Raw genomic sequence first — 15,115 nt, forward strand, 5'->3', positions numbered from 1 at the left:
TGTCCATACATCCATTAAGCATCCTGTTATTCCTGCAAGCAGTTCAGCAAGATCATAGCTGTTTAAATAAACCGTATTATTCAGGTGTGTTTTCATTTTTATTTTTCATTTTCATTTTTGGGTGAACTAACCCGTTAAACATCATGTTAGTTAGTAACAATGTAGTGCAGTGAAATGTTATCATAGAATACTTCATGCGCACATGAAGGAGTCTTGTAAAATGGGCTCTCTTCAAAAGCATATGTGGGCCATTCAACAGAATTGGTGCAAACTGCTGTCCCACAACCAAAAAACACAATTAAAAAGCATTTAAGTAGGCCTATTCAAATCTTAGATGTTTATAAAGATCATTATAGCCTGTCTATTGAATCCCACAATAATATTTAAAATATCAGTAAGCTTAATATATATAAAATCATAATTTATTAGGTACTTTCAATTAGGAGGTGGCTGTCCTGAACCCTAACCCCTACATTTCAACTTGTGAAAATGATATTGAATCTTTTTTGAATAATTTTGCAATTAAGCAAACTTTTTGGGGTGTTATTCGATAAAATTGAGTTTTTAATGCATGTACAACTGTTCAGAACTGTGCTAGGTAACCATGTGCTGGTTATCATATTTGAACTAGGCTCAAAACTATCTAAAATTGTCACTACCGAAACATTTATTTGGGGGAAATAAACAAAATGTTAGTACAGTTATGCATATCATTAGTATCTTAGTAGTGTTTTAGTATGTGAGCTAAAACTCTGGAATGTGATGTGGTCACTCACTACCAAAGCATTACTGTCACTACCGAAAATGTGCCGTCACGACCGAAACACGCATGTTTTGTCTAAAATAAAGTATATTGAATTATCAACTAAGATGATATTATAGTGTTTGGTTCAATGTATATTCAGACTAATGAATCCTTAGCTTTGAAATCAGTATGATTAACTTAATGCCTTTCACAAAGAAAGATTGGATTCAAAATACACCAATTCTTATAAATTACACTTGAAATATTGTTAAAATTGTAATTGTTATTGATTTACCTGTGGAAACCTTTTTTTTTTTAAATAGCAAAACATATATTTAGAAGGTAGATGTAAACAAAATATTAATAGGTCAATATAAGCCTTGTTATTTATTTATTATTGTGTTTCGGTAGTGACAAATTTTGGGAAAGGAAAAATATTTCAAAACTTTCTGAAAATACAGCATGATAATTAACTGCACAATTAAATGTGTACTTTGGATATTATACAATTTGCATACACACACAATTTGTGGAAAAATACACATTTGTTTTTTTTAAATCAAGTTAAAGTGCAATTTGCAAAAAGGGAATGATGCATTTTAAATAATTAATTTTTTGGCCATTGCATGGAAATCAAATGTATTCATGGTTTTAACAAAAAACAACAAAAAATTATATTATATATTATATAAGATATTTTCAATCTGTGCAAATTATTTTCATCTTGTCAATGCATTTCCATCAGACAGGTAATGTTCGATACAAAGTGTGTGACTAACTTCGAGTTAGTTTATCATCCACCTTCATAAATGAAGACTTGAGAAGGATCCTTTAATGAAGAGCATCTACTTTGTTAGATCCTTCATGATCTTTAGAGAAGAGCCCCTGTAACCCCCACCGAAATGATTCCAGTGGTTCAGATAGTGGAACAGCTGGTATAGTTGCTGCCTCTTTGCAAACCCAGCGGTCTTGGGGATCTTCTGATGGTAAGCATTGTAAAACGAGCTCCCAAAACCAGAAAATATGCCGCCAATAGCCAGCTCGTACTCCGAATGGCCATAAAACGATGCTGGGTCAAAGATGACGGGACCATCAGAGCATTCGGCCACATTTCCTCCCCAGAGGTCTCCATGCAGCAGAGCTGGAACCACCTCTACATCTGTGAACAGCTGAGGGATCTTCAGCTAATAAAGAAAAGTACATATGCAGCACTTTATGAAGACTTACAGACTTAGCTTGTCATTCTTTAAATAAATTACAGGGATAGTTCACCCACAAATGAAAATCCTCATTATTTACACAGCCTCATGCTGATCCAAACATGTGTGCATTTCTTTCTTCTATAAACCATCAAAGAAGACAATTTGAAGAATGTTGGTAACCAAACAGTTTTGGCATCCATTGACTTCCATTGTGTTTTTGTCCATACAATTCGATTCAATGGGAACCGAAACTCTATGGTTACCAACGTTCTTTACAATATTTTCTTTTATGTTCCACAGAAGAAAGAAAGTCCTACATGTTTGGATCAACATGAGGGGGAGTAAATGATGAAAGAATTGTCATTTGTGGGTGAACTATCCATTTACACTTTTGAGACAAAGACCAAACAGGGTTAATGATTTTCGTTTACACTTTATTTTAAGGAGCCGTAGTTACATGATACTTGCTCAAATTAGTACTGGGGAATATTAACTACATAGTTCAATAACAATAGAGATACGGTTAGGGTTAGGGTTTGGATTAGTAATTATGCATAATTTACTGTTATTACTATAGTAAGTACATGCAGTAACTTGTAACTACGTCACCTTAAAATAAAGTTACATTAAACATTATTTTGTTTGTCCCTGTCAATGGATAATGTGGACTTTCTGTTTTTAAATATTTTTGAGCAAATGTTGGATAAACATTATGGATACATATCAAATTACTAATTTAAGTTGTGTACTTTTACACTTCATTTTACTACTGTACCATTAAATTAGATCATATATCAAAAATAAAAAGAACAATATACAATTTAAATTGATAATGATGATTTGGGATTCAATCAGTAATTGATTTGATTTGAAAAGTGGTGATTTTATACCAGAATGTAGTCAGATGATTGAAGTGGAAGGGTTGGAAAGTCATTTAAGAGGCACAGAAAGTTATAAAATCTCAAGGAAAGATTATGAAGACAAAGATTTTTTGTTTTTTGGAATAACATGCACTAATGAGTTAATCAGCATAGGAACAAAATAGGTAATATTTTTATTTTTATATCATTAATATAATGTCTATTCTATTTTATTACATTAAAGGTATAGTGGAGGATCTTTCCGAATTTTAGATAAGACCCGCCCTCTCCACTTTTTGAATAAGTTTGATTGATTCACCAGAATGATTGACAATAAGGAGGACCAATAGTATAGGTGATCCACCCGGAAGTAAAAAAATCCTCCATTATACCTTTAATGTATATTTTAATGTTTAAATTAATTTAAAATAGTTTACTAGAGACAATGGGTTTCATTCACTAAGCATGTGTACGCACAAATTTGTGCATGAAATCTGCGTACGAACATTTTAATGAACAAATCATGATTCATCAACTTTCATTCTAAAATGTATTCTAAATTATGAAAAAATATAGGAAGAACTGAAACCACTTGTACACAAAAATTACATAGTCTTGGTCATAGATATCATATATAAACGCTAGATGTCTTATGGCGCAGTCACTTCCGGCATCATCGTTCGGCCATCTTGTGACAGTGCTCTGTGCATTAAGGTGAATGATCAGCACGCACACAAATCCTCTTATCTCGCTGAAATCTTGACGGATTTACAAACGGTTTGGTTTCTTACAAACGTTATTAACGTGGCTATAATTCCGAATGCTTGAACATGTATGTTATAATTTTTCATATATATGCAGTGTATGTATGCAGTGTCATAACTACATCTCTGACGTTTATAACAAACCAAACCGTTTGAAAATCGGTATGAAAATGAGCAAGTTATGGTTATTTAAAAGTACATGCACCATTGAAGTAGTGAGCGAGTACACTGTGGCAAGATGGCCGCCACGTGCGGACGTCGACCTCCATTGGCCAGCAGTGCGCACGAGACATCTAGCCTTTATATATGATATCTATGGTCTTGGTGGCCTTAAAAACATGTCAAGATTAAAGGCCCTTGCACACTCAGTCCAAAATTCGCTTACTCACTGCCTCCGAAACTTTCGTCTGTCATAAAAAAATTCGGATCAGGTTTGATTTTCTGCGTTTTTCGCATCCGTAGCAAGCATTTTGAATGGTGTTTTGACAATTCAGAGCCACCGAATCACGAATACGAAAAAACGCATGTGAAAATTTCGGACTCAAAACAATTTCGGATTTCGAAACATAGATATATAGATAAAAATAGATATCATATAGGCCTATCAGTAAGAGATTAAGAAAAGGTGCGTTAAAGCTCATGCTGCGAGGTAGCTCTGCATAAAGACGCAGATACACGTACGTACAGCTGGCAAAACAGAGGTCTGTAATGTCTGTATAAAGGTGTTTAATGCATTTGAACTTGTTTTGAGGATGGCACTCTTGGCATTGCTCTGGGATCTTGCGAGAACGCGTCTGTAGAGAGTGTCATGTTGGTGTGAGGGAAAAGGGTGTGTGAAATACCCTTATATGGACATGGTTTGGGCGTGTTTTATGTAAATGAGTTACGCTCATTTAGAATACTCCGAATTCATCAACATTAGAACGAGGTTAAGAACTAATTAATGTGCGTACGCACGTGTTGTGAATTTGGCAGAAAGTTTTTGTAGGAAGTTCAAATGTGCATTTATATACGAATAGTGTATGCAATTATTACCGTAGTAAATGAGACCCAGTATCTTTTTGTGTTTGCATGATATTTTGCTGGAATAAAAATCTGAGCTGTTTGGTTTACTTGGAGTTTGGACCACAATTCCCTGGCCTCTCTGTCTCCGTACGACTGCTCCACCAAGCCGAGCTGGTGCTGCAGCCTTTGCTGGGAGTAAAAGGACACCCAGTCATCCTGCCAGTCATTTACCTGAAAACCGAAAGGAGAGATTTCAAAGTATGTTTGATTATAAATCACTCCATTTGTTATCATGATCAGACAGCATACAGAGCAGAGATGCTGACCTGAGGGATATAACCACAGCATGTGTTCACGTGAAACCCAAACCTGTTGGCTGTTTCAACCTCAGACTGTCCTGGTCCTTTCCCTTTTTTAAATACAGAAATTATGATAAATAATAATGGCACTGAAAAGTCTCCATCAATGCAATATAAAAAAAAAAACCTTACCAACAGTCTGCTGCTCCTTGTTTTGTTTCTCTATCTGTCTCATGTTGTAAAGATGCAGGTCAGCTAGTTGTTCCCCCAGTTTTGATGAGTGTCTACATAAACATTACATATTTTAAAAGGAGCACTTTCCAACAATGCCCACAATGTTAATGTGACATTTACCCAATTCTCAGTCCTATTACATGATCCTAAACAAGCTCTATGGGTTCACGTGATTACTTATTTAAGCTCCTCATGTCCACATGTTCCATTACGAGAAGAGCTCCACTTCTCTCGAGGTCCAAGACCTTCACAGGCCTGGGCACTTTCACTGTGTTCGTGGACAGGATCGCTTCCAAGCTTGCCATCTCTCCATCAAACATCCTCCTAGCCTAAAGAAAGAGAGATCATTAATTTGTGTACTTCCAAATAGTTCTAAAGCAAAAATTTTACAATAAGGTTTCATAAGTTCACTAACTAACTATAAACAATACATTAATACAGCATTTATTAACGTTTGTTAATGTTAGTTACAGTTTTTCTCAGTCGCTTTGGTGCATTTCTCACATCACTATTTACATTTGCACAACAGTTAGTTCAACCTCCACAACATTTAGTCATTTGTGCACATCATAGTAGCAGTTTCTCATTCCTTCCAACAAATTGCAAATGCTTTTGGACATGCATCAATTGCTTTCATACAACTCTCTGCTGTTTTATAACATTATCATTTGCTTATGTCATGTCAGTCAAAATTAACTATACTTGTGAATGCTGAATAGTCATTCCATATAAAACTAATAGTCCTCATTTCATTGCTTGAGTCATTACATACAAAAATGTTGAACTAGTTGTCAAAATCTGTCATTTAAAAAAAAAAAAAAAAAAATCCTGAAAAAGTCTCCTAAATTGAACAATTTGCAATTGAGCAAGAGATGATATTCGCTGTGATGTAGATTAAATTATGTGACCAGACAGAGAGGAACGTCTGGATGTGCATGAATGATTACAGTCCTATGTATGTTGTATGTTCAGTTCCAATACAGTATATAGGCCTACTGCAATATTGTGCACAGCTCTACCCAAAGGGAGTTTATGTTTGTTGTAAATAATGGTGTATTTTTTCTTTTGCACAATGCTGTGAACAAATTAGAATTGCAAAGAGCATATGCAGTAAAAATGTGAAACATACATATTTTCAGTGTCTTGTACTCAGTTACCTCATAAATACAGTAATGTGTAACTTTACTGTATTTTTTTCAAATGGCTGTGCAAATAGTATTTAGTGCTGTATTGAGCATTTTCAGGTAGTGTCACCAAGATCTGACTTTTATCATTGGAAAACATTTACAGAGTAAACTGTCATAATGAAAACATGACAAAGCCATTTGACTATCTTGTTCATAAACGATGGTGTCAGGACTTTTTATTTTGATGACACTGACACTTTCATTGACATAAATACTTGCTTTTGAGGAGTGAGCTATCCATTTTGAGCAAGTGACACGCTTTTGCAGGTTATCAACTAGGTTTTGCAGTTTTCACTAATTGTTTTGAGAACTGCATTAACTGTTGTGCAAATGTAAATAGTGTTATGAGAAATGCACCAAAGCGACTGAGAAAAACTGTAATACATTTTCATTGTTCATGTTTGTTCACAGTCCATTAACTAATGTTGACAGATAGATAATTTTGTTCTTAAAAATGTAAATGCTGAAAATACCATTTTGATTAATAAATAATGTAAAAAGTGTTGTTCTTTGGTAATTCATGTTACCAAATGTAGTTAACTAATGTTAACTAATTAAACCTGGTTGTAAAGTGTTACCGTTATAAATTTTGTATATAAAATGACAATGCATAATATGCAACAGATCATTAGCTGATAATGTACTTTCAAATATCAAACAGAAATAACATCATAAAGGTAAAAAAGAATAACAAATATATCTATAAGCTACATCTTAGCATGTATAATGTAATACAATGCATATAGATCATTAGTAGATGTACTTCCAAATAAAGACTGTCAGACAAAGTTGTAATGAATGGAAGCAGTATATTCACAATATTGGAAGCAGTATATTCACAATATACAGTGTCATTTAAGGTGTCATTGTTATATATGATTTTTTAACTATTTATTTGTATGATACAGCTGCAAATAAGTATTTGAACACCTGAGAAAATCAATGTTAATATTTGGTACAGTAGCCTTTGTTTGCAATTACAGAGGTCAAACGTTTCCTGTAGTTTTTCACCAGGTTTGCACACACTGCAGGAGGGATTTTGGCCCACTCCTCCACACAGATCTTCTCTAGATCAGTCAGGTTTCTGGGCTGTCGCTGAGAAACACGGAGTTTGAGCTCCCTCCAAAGATTCTCTATTGGGTTTAGGTCTGGAGACTGGCTAGGCCACGCCAGAACCTTGATATGCTTCTTACAGAGCCACTCCTTGGTTATCCTGGCTGTGTGCTTCGGGTCATTGTCATGTTGGAAGACCCAGCCTCGACCCATCTTCAATGCTCTAACTGAGGGAAGGAGGTTGTTCCCCAAAATCTCGCAATACATGGCCCCGGTCATCCTCTCCTTAATACAGTGCAGTCGCCCTGTCCCATCTGCAGAAAAACACCCCCAAAGCATGATGCTACCACCCCCATGCTTCACAGTAGGGATGGTGTTCTTGGGATGGTACTCATCATTCTTCTTCCTCCAAACACGTTTAGTGGAATTATGACCAAAAAGTTCTATTTTGGTCTCATCTGACCACATGACTTTCTCCCATGACTCCTCTGGATCATCCAAATGGTCATTGGCAAACTTAAGACGGGCCTTGACATGTGCTGGTTTAAGCAGGGGAACCTTCGGTGCCATGCATGATTTCAAACCATGACGTCTTAGTGTATTACCAACAGTAACCTTGGAAACGGTGGTCCCAGCTCTTTTCAGGTCATTGACCAGCTCCTCCCGTGTAGTTCTGGGCTGATTTCTCACCTTTCTTAGGATCATTGAGACCCCACGAGGTGAGATCTTGCATGGAGCCCCAGTCCGAGGGAGATTGACAGTCATGTTTAGCTTCTTCCATTTTCTAATGATTGCTCCAACAGTGGACCTTTTTTCACCAAGCTGCTTGGCAATTTCCCCGTAGCCCTTTCCAGCCTTGTGGAGGTGTACAATTTTGTCTCTAGTGTCTTTGGACAGCTCTTTGGTCTTGGCCATGTTAGTAGTTGGATTCTTACTGATTGTATGGGGTGGACAGGTGTCTTTATAACGACCTCAAACAGGTGCATCTAATTTAGGATAATAAATGGAGTGGAGGTGGACATTTTAAAGGCAGACTAACAGGTCTTTGAGGGTCAGAATTCTAGCTGATAGACAGGTGTTCAAATACGTATTTGCAGCTGTATCATACAAATAAATAGTTAAAAAATCATATATTGTGATTTGTGGATTTTTTTTTTTAGATTATGTCTCTCACAAGCACCTACGATGACAATTTCAGACCCCTCCATGATTTCCAAGTGGGAGAACTTGCAAAATAGCAGGGTGTTCAAATACTTATTTTCCTCACTGTATACACACACACACACATTTATATATATATATATATATATAAATAAAATTACACACAGTGGGTTACATAGGGTTAGGGTAGGATTAGGGTTTGGTTGAGGGTTAGTTGCATATAATTATGCACAATTTACTGTCATTACTATGGTAAGTCCATGTAACATATACGTACAGTATATGGACACTGTAAAATAAAGTGTTACCAAATAAAATACTAAAGACAACTAGAAAATGTTGAAAATATTTACTCAAACAGTTTGGTTTATTCTACATTTTCATATTTATTTTGGTATCATCTTGAGACAAAACAATTGCACTTAGATATGTTTAGATATGTCAGAAGTTACTTTCAATTACAACTAGACTTAAGTTGTCTGTGAAAGCATTTACGTTCGATACGTAATGTACTTTACTATACCAAATCACATTATTATTCCAAATTTGATGACACAGATACATATGAAGTAGCATTGCAAGATTGCAATGCAAATCCAAAGCGTCGAGCTCAAGTGTATGTGTGCGCGCTCACCTCCGACTTGTGGTTGATCTTGACGAACACTGTACCAGAGTCAGTGTAAAAGCTCTGGCCTTCACTGATGCATCCTCCTCCTGAGTGACCAGTGCTCTTCAAAACAGACGTGGCCAGCTCTCTCTTCAACAACGCCTCCATCTCACTGCACAACGCTCATACAACCATAAAATAAATACAAAACAATGCGTTTCTGCAAAACTGGTTCATATTGCTACACAAGTGCTGAGTAAATATCTCTGGATGATTGCATTGGTATGTGGGTATTAACAACACAGTCGTGAGCAGGATTACTCACTGTTGAGATGTCAAAATAAAAGTCATGGATATATATATATATATATACTACCGTTCAAAAATTTGGGGTCAGTAAGATTTATGTTTTTAAAAGTATCTTCTGCTCACCAAGGCTGCCTTTATTTGATTTAAAAATAAAATAAAAAAAGATTGTGAAATATTATGACAATTAATATAAGATAATAAAATATTTATATTAATAAAGATAAATGACTGTTTTCTATTTTAATATTTTTAAACTGTAATTTATTCCTGTGATCAAAGTTGAATTTTCAGCATCATTACTCCAGTCTTCAGTGTCACATGATCCTTCAGAAATCATTCTAATATTATTATTTGATGCTCAAGAAACATTTCTTATTATCAATGTTGAAAACAGTTGTGTACAATTTTTATTAAAAATTCTTTGATGAATATAAAGTTCAAAAGAACAGCATTTATTTAAAATAGAATATTTTCTAACATTATAAATGTATTTACTGTAACTTTTGATCAGTTTAACTCATCCTTGATGAATAAAAGTGTGGCAGTTTGCAATTCTAGTGCTGCGTTCCAGTCCACTTTTAGACACGCACTTGCGAACTTCCCTAAGCACTTCCCCTTGGGGGAATCCCTGCCACCATTTTGAAGTGTGTTCCACTTCGTGAAGTAGACGAGGGAAGTTTATATGGACAGACCCTCGCTCCCTCGATTTTGACCGAGGGAGCGAGTCTGCTTCAAATGTACACTTCAGGCACCTATATGTCCCACAATGCAGTATGATTGTGACGTCAACACATATCTCGTCTAATCACAACCACAACAGACAACTTTATGATATATTAGTTGTTATATATATTTTTTTATTTAAAACAACCCAAACACACCTATACATTTGGATGCTGCATTAAACAAATTCTTAAAGGGAAAAAAATGTAAATAATAAATAAACTCAATGGCTGATTCCAAGTGATCAAGGGCTTAGGACGTTCCAATTCAGCGCATTGCAGTTTCCGCCAGTAGTGGGCACTCGCAATGACGTACATCCGAGTGAACGAGACGGAGGGAAGTTAGCGAGTGAAGGGCATGACAATTTTGGACTGGAACGCAGCATAGGTTAAGTCCGACTACGCCACCCGGAAATAGTCCGGGAACCCACAGGTTATTCAGGTACACAAAGCGCGCAGATCCGTAGTGGCTGAGTTAAATAGCAGACAACGATGATCGTACAAAACAGTTTTTATTCAAAAAGACACCATTTAATAAATACGACACGATCTTCAATAATAAATCGTAGAGTCAGATAAAACAACAATCATACACACACCCACTGACCCACACATAGGCTACCACTTCAGAACCTGGGGGATTTGTCCTGCAGATCAACACAGCGTGCTCTCTCACAACACTCCACTCGCTGTGAACACTGCAAACTGTCAGTCAAACCACCACCACACCCAGAAGACTTCAGGAACCACGGGACCACGGGTACCCCAGATTCTGAAGGGAAAAGACAAGAACAATCAATATAACAATAAACACATACTCTTTCCACATAAAACTCTGTCAATGAAGCATATAGTCGCACCCGGCCGTAAAGGCCTGTCTTTCTCAGTAACAATACCAGCCAACCAGCTGATGCTCGTGGACCGTGATCAGCACGATAGCGGGCGTTAATGGGTCATTCCCATATATGTTGACAAACACAAAATAAATCACAACAGTAAATCAATGCAACACAAATGGAAAATCAATTCAACACAAACAAAACAAAAATACAAAAGAAAACTAAACATTCCTGATGTACAAATATAAGGGTGACACACATAGACCTTCGTCGCGGTAAGGTTACCCGTTCTCAGTCCGCCCGTCGAGAAACACTGTGAAAGCCCCAATTTAGATGTATCCTGGCAGGCTGTATGCTTGGCGCGTATTTTGATCAGCTCTGGCGTCGTCCTTAACAGGTGTCGTGCCGAATTTTGACTCCTGCCAAATTATTACCCCCCTAGTATTGGTAGGTTTAGGATTAGTTGTGGGGGAGGGGTTAGGATTAGGGGTGGGGTTAGGATTAGGCAATCGGTACTGACTTCAACGAGGGGAGTAATAATTTGGCAGGGGGTCGAAATTCGGCACAACACCGGCAGCGTCTTCAATGCTCCCAGAATCTGCAAAGCCCGCTAAGCCTGCTGCAACACCTCCACGCCTCATACCACTATTAAAACATAACATTAGGTTTAGGAGATAATCATCTCGTTAGATTAGGCATAAGAAGAATGCATCACATACCTGCGGTAATTAACTCATGCCGCGCAGTGCACTCAAGGCGTAGGGTAGAGTGGGGGAAAACGCCCCCCTTAAGGAAAATGTGACATTACAGTGAAACAAAACATAAATGTGACTAGAATTGCCATCCCGCATAGTATGGAAGCTTATGTGTAGCAATATTCAATTTGAAATGTAATATGCAAAATGACAATGCAATATGTAAAATGGCAATGCATTTCTGATTTAAAATTTTAATTTCCCCATACATTTGTGCAACGTTTGGTGCAAAATGAAACTGAAAATTCAATTATAAAATTTACATTTGCCATTTCATACACTAGGTTTAATATGTAAATTGAATACATAATTTAACGCTTTATAAGTTGCAAAATTAAAATTAAAATGTATTACAGAAATTATTAGATAAGTTTAACATGTTCAAGCAAAAACTGTGGCAAAATTGTCATTTAAATGTTATTTTTTCTTAATTGCATTTACACTCACAGTTAAGACACTAGCGATTGCATTTCCATTAAGTGTCACGCAATGAATGTAGCAAAATTCAATGTGCAATTTGAAAATGCATTCTGAGCCGATCACGTGCCCGCCCCGCCCTGTCAATCACTGCGTGAAGTTGGCTCCGCCCCCAATCCAATGCAAAACGTCGGCAAAATAGGCCACATTCACCCAAAATAGACTCATGTTTGTTCTAATTTGCGCCGATAAACGTTTATTTTGTGCTGCTTCGGTTTCTTAAATATTATTTATTGGTCATTCTGAGGTCACTCAGCCCCCCTACCTGCTCCACATTGACCCAAAATAGTCTTGTTTGTGCCGGTTAAAGTTTTGTGTGCTGCTTCGTTGTTTAACCTGCTCCACATTCACCCAAAAAAGTCTAGGTCGATGAATTTGACCCGTCAGATTCCGTGACCATGTACATATACCTTATAAATATGCTTTATAAAATGGAAAGGGACTCGCATATGTCTGCCTCATATTTTATGATTATACAGCTGAATAAACAGAGATGATCACACATCACATTCGCCACTTTATTGAACATTACAGTCAGTTATAAATAAAGAGCGGTCACATTTATTTTTCGGTAGCTATTAATACCGAATACCAATGGAGCTTTGTCATATTATGTGATCACAGGGTAATAGGCCTATGCATTTGTAAGGAAAAACTAGGATCTCCAACATTATTGGGTATTACAGTTAATAGTAGGCTAATAAGAATAAAGATAAGCATGTATCAGACAATGACAATATTTTTATACAAAACGAAACCATCAACACAGTCCAGCATCAGACAACAGCAGCGCAGCAGAATGTTGACATGGGTGTCGACGACGCTTGATAGACAGAACACTCTCTCAGACCCAGACGGTCCAACATCGTATTGGTTCTATCACCTGCAGACGCGTAATAATCTTCGGAAACACTACCATTCTCTGTCCATGCTCCACTTCATCTGCTAGTGAATTTAACGCTCGTATCAGCTCTGCCGCCGCCGTGTTTCCTTCCAACACCTCAAAATACGCACCAAAGCCTATGTTTACCTGTTGCCGAGCCACGCCTTGTCGCCTTCACGCAGTGATTGACAGGGCGGGACGGGCACGTGATCGGCTGAGAATGCATTTTCAAGTTGCACATTGAATTTTGCTACATTCATTGCGTGACACTTAATGGAAATGCAATCGCAAGTGTCTTAACTGTGAGTGTAAATGCAATTAAGAAAAAATTACATTTAAATTACAATTTTGCCACAGTTTTTGCTTGAACATGTTAAACATATCTAATCATTTCTGTAATACATTTTAATGTTAATTTTGCAACTTATAAAGCGTTAAAATGTATTCAATTTACATATTTGAATACTAGTGTATGAAATGGCAAATGTAAATTATATAATTGAATTTTCATTTTGCACCAAACGTTGCACAAATGTATGGGGAAATTAAAATTTTAAATCAGAAATGCATTGCCATTTTACATATTGCATTGTCATTTTGCATATTACATTTCAAATTGAATATTGCTACACATAAGCTAGGTTTTGAGTGACTATGGCAGGAGTTATTCACCAAATATTAAAATTGCTCAGCCTTCATAATTAATTAGTATTTTCACTGAAAATATTTTTGTACAAAGGGGGCGTTTTGCCCCAGCGGTGGGGTAAAACGCCCCCCAAGGTGGGGTAAAATGCCCCCTTTCTTACCAACCAGTTTGCTTCATAGATCAACAGCAAAATTAACAGACAATAGTTTTTAATCTCTAAAGGTAAAAGGCAAGTAATGTATCAACATGTATATATATATTAATATTTATTTCAGCAATGTTCAAAATAGGCAAAATTAACTACCTTCCATCAGTGAGCTAACTTTGCTAGCAAGCTAGCTAGTTAATGCTCACTTGAGGTAATTTTTTCATGTTTTGTTCAAATATTTAGATTTTACCACCTAGTTATACTGCATTAAGTGTAAAACAAAGGATTTGATAGACAGAAATATTTTATTATAGTAATTATGATAGAGAAACTATGCCCCCAGGGGGGGGGGGCGTTTTACCCCACAAGCTATGAGTTTTTAAAAAAAAAATTTTTACTTTTAAAATATAATTATATTCCTTATAAATAATATATGATCTCAAACTACAGACTTCACTATTCATCTATCATACATCACTGCGATATCCTGCAGAACAATATTCTCTTAAACACTTGTTATCTGAAAATTATAGCATTTACCATGTAATCCTCTTCTCTTCAAATATGTCGCTGGTGTCAGCTTCTCCGTAGAGATTTGTATATCCCCGTTATCAACGTAGTGCATAGCAACAGTAAAAATGTATCTTGACTACTTTTAGTGGTTATTTTGGGAAAAACAGGTGGGGGGCGTTTTACCCCAGGGGGGCGTTTTCCCCCACTCTACCCTACTAATAAAAGGCTCGCCATGATAAGAGTTCACTCCACGTTCTCCACCACACTGCAAGTTAAGCGAGTCCCAAATTACCCTTTCTGACCCAAACATTCATGCACTTGCCACAAAAGCACTTACCTCCTAAACCTAAACCGGCGCCCCAGAATGACGTCACCTCCCGGTCCCGGACTCGGGATAGCACACAAGTCTAGATGCCTGCCGCATCCCTTTTTTATACCCGCAGAACACCATATTTGGGAATTAACCCTATGATGGCTGATTACATCACCACAAAAGTATTAATTTATTTTATTTATTTCCCCCTTACTGACCCCAAACTTTTGAGCAGTAGTGTTTAATGTTAAAAAAAGCTTTAGATTTCAGATAAATGCTGTTCCTTTGAACTTTCTATTCATCATAGCATCATGAAATAAAAATGTAAATAACTGTTTTCAACATTGATAATAATCATAATTTTTGTAATATCTTCACTGAAACCATGTATTG

General features: G+C 36.5%; 1 protein-coding gene across 1 annotated transcript; it reads right to left on the reverse strand.

The window, feature by feature from the left end:
- Nucleotides 1-14,778, reverse strand: fn3krp (fructosamine 3 kinase related protein). Its single transcript, XM_084405520.1, has 9 exons — nt 14,437-14,778; nt 11,273-11,632; nt 10,756-10,920; nt 9,145-9,289; nt 5,287-5,438; nt 5,068-5,159; nt 4,903-4,985; nt 4,685-4,807; nt 1-1,929 (listed from the first exon to the last, which is right to left on the reverse strand). Exons 3-9 carry the CDS (start codon nt 10,761-10,763, stop codon nt 1,591-1,593), a joined length of 942 nt encoding a protein of 313 aa, XP_084261646.1. The 5' UTR covers nt 10,764-10,920; nt 11,273-11,632; nt 14,437-14,778; the 3' UTR covers nt 1-1,590.
- Between the last annotated feature and the right edge of the window lie 337 nt (nt 14,779-15,115).

Source organism: Rutilus rutilus (genome assembly GCF_951802725.1).
Source record: "Rutilus rutilus genome assembly, chromosome: 1".
Lineage (NCBI taxonomy): Eukaryota > Metazoa > Chordata > Actinopteri > Cypriniformes > Leuciscidae > Rutilus > Rutilus rutilus.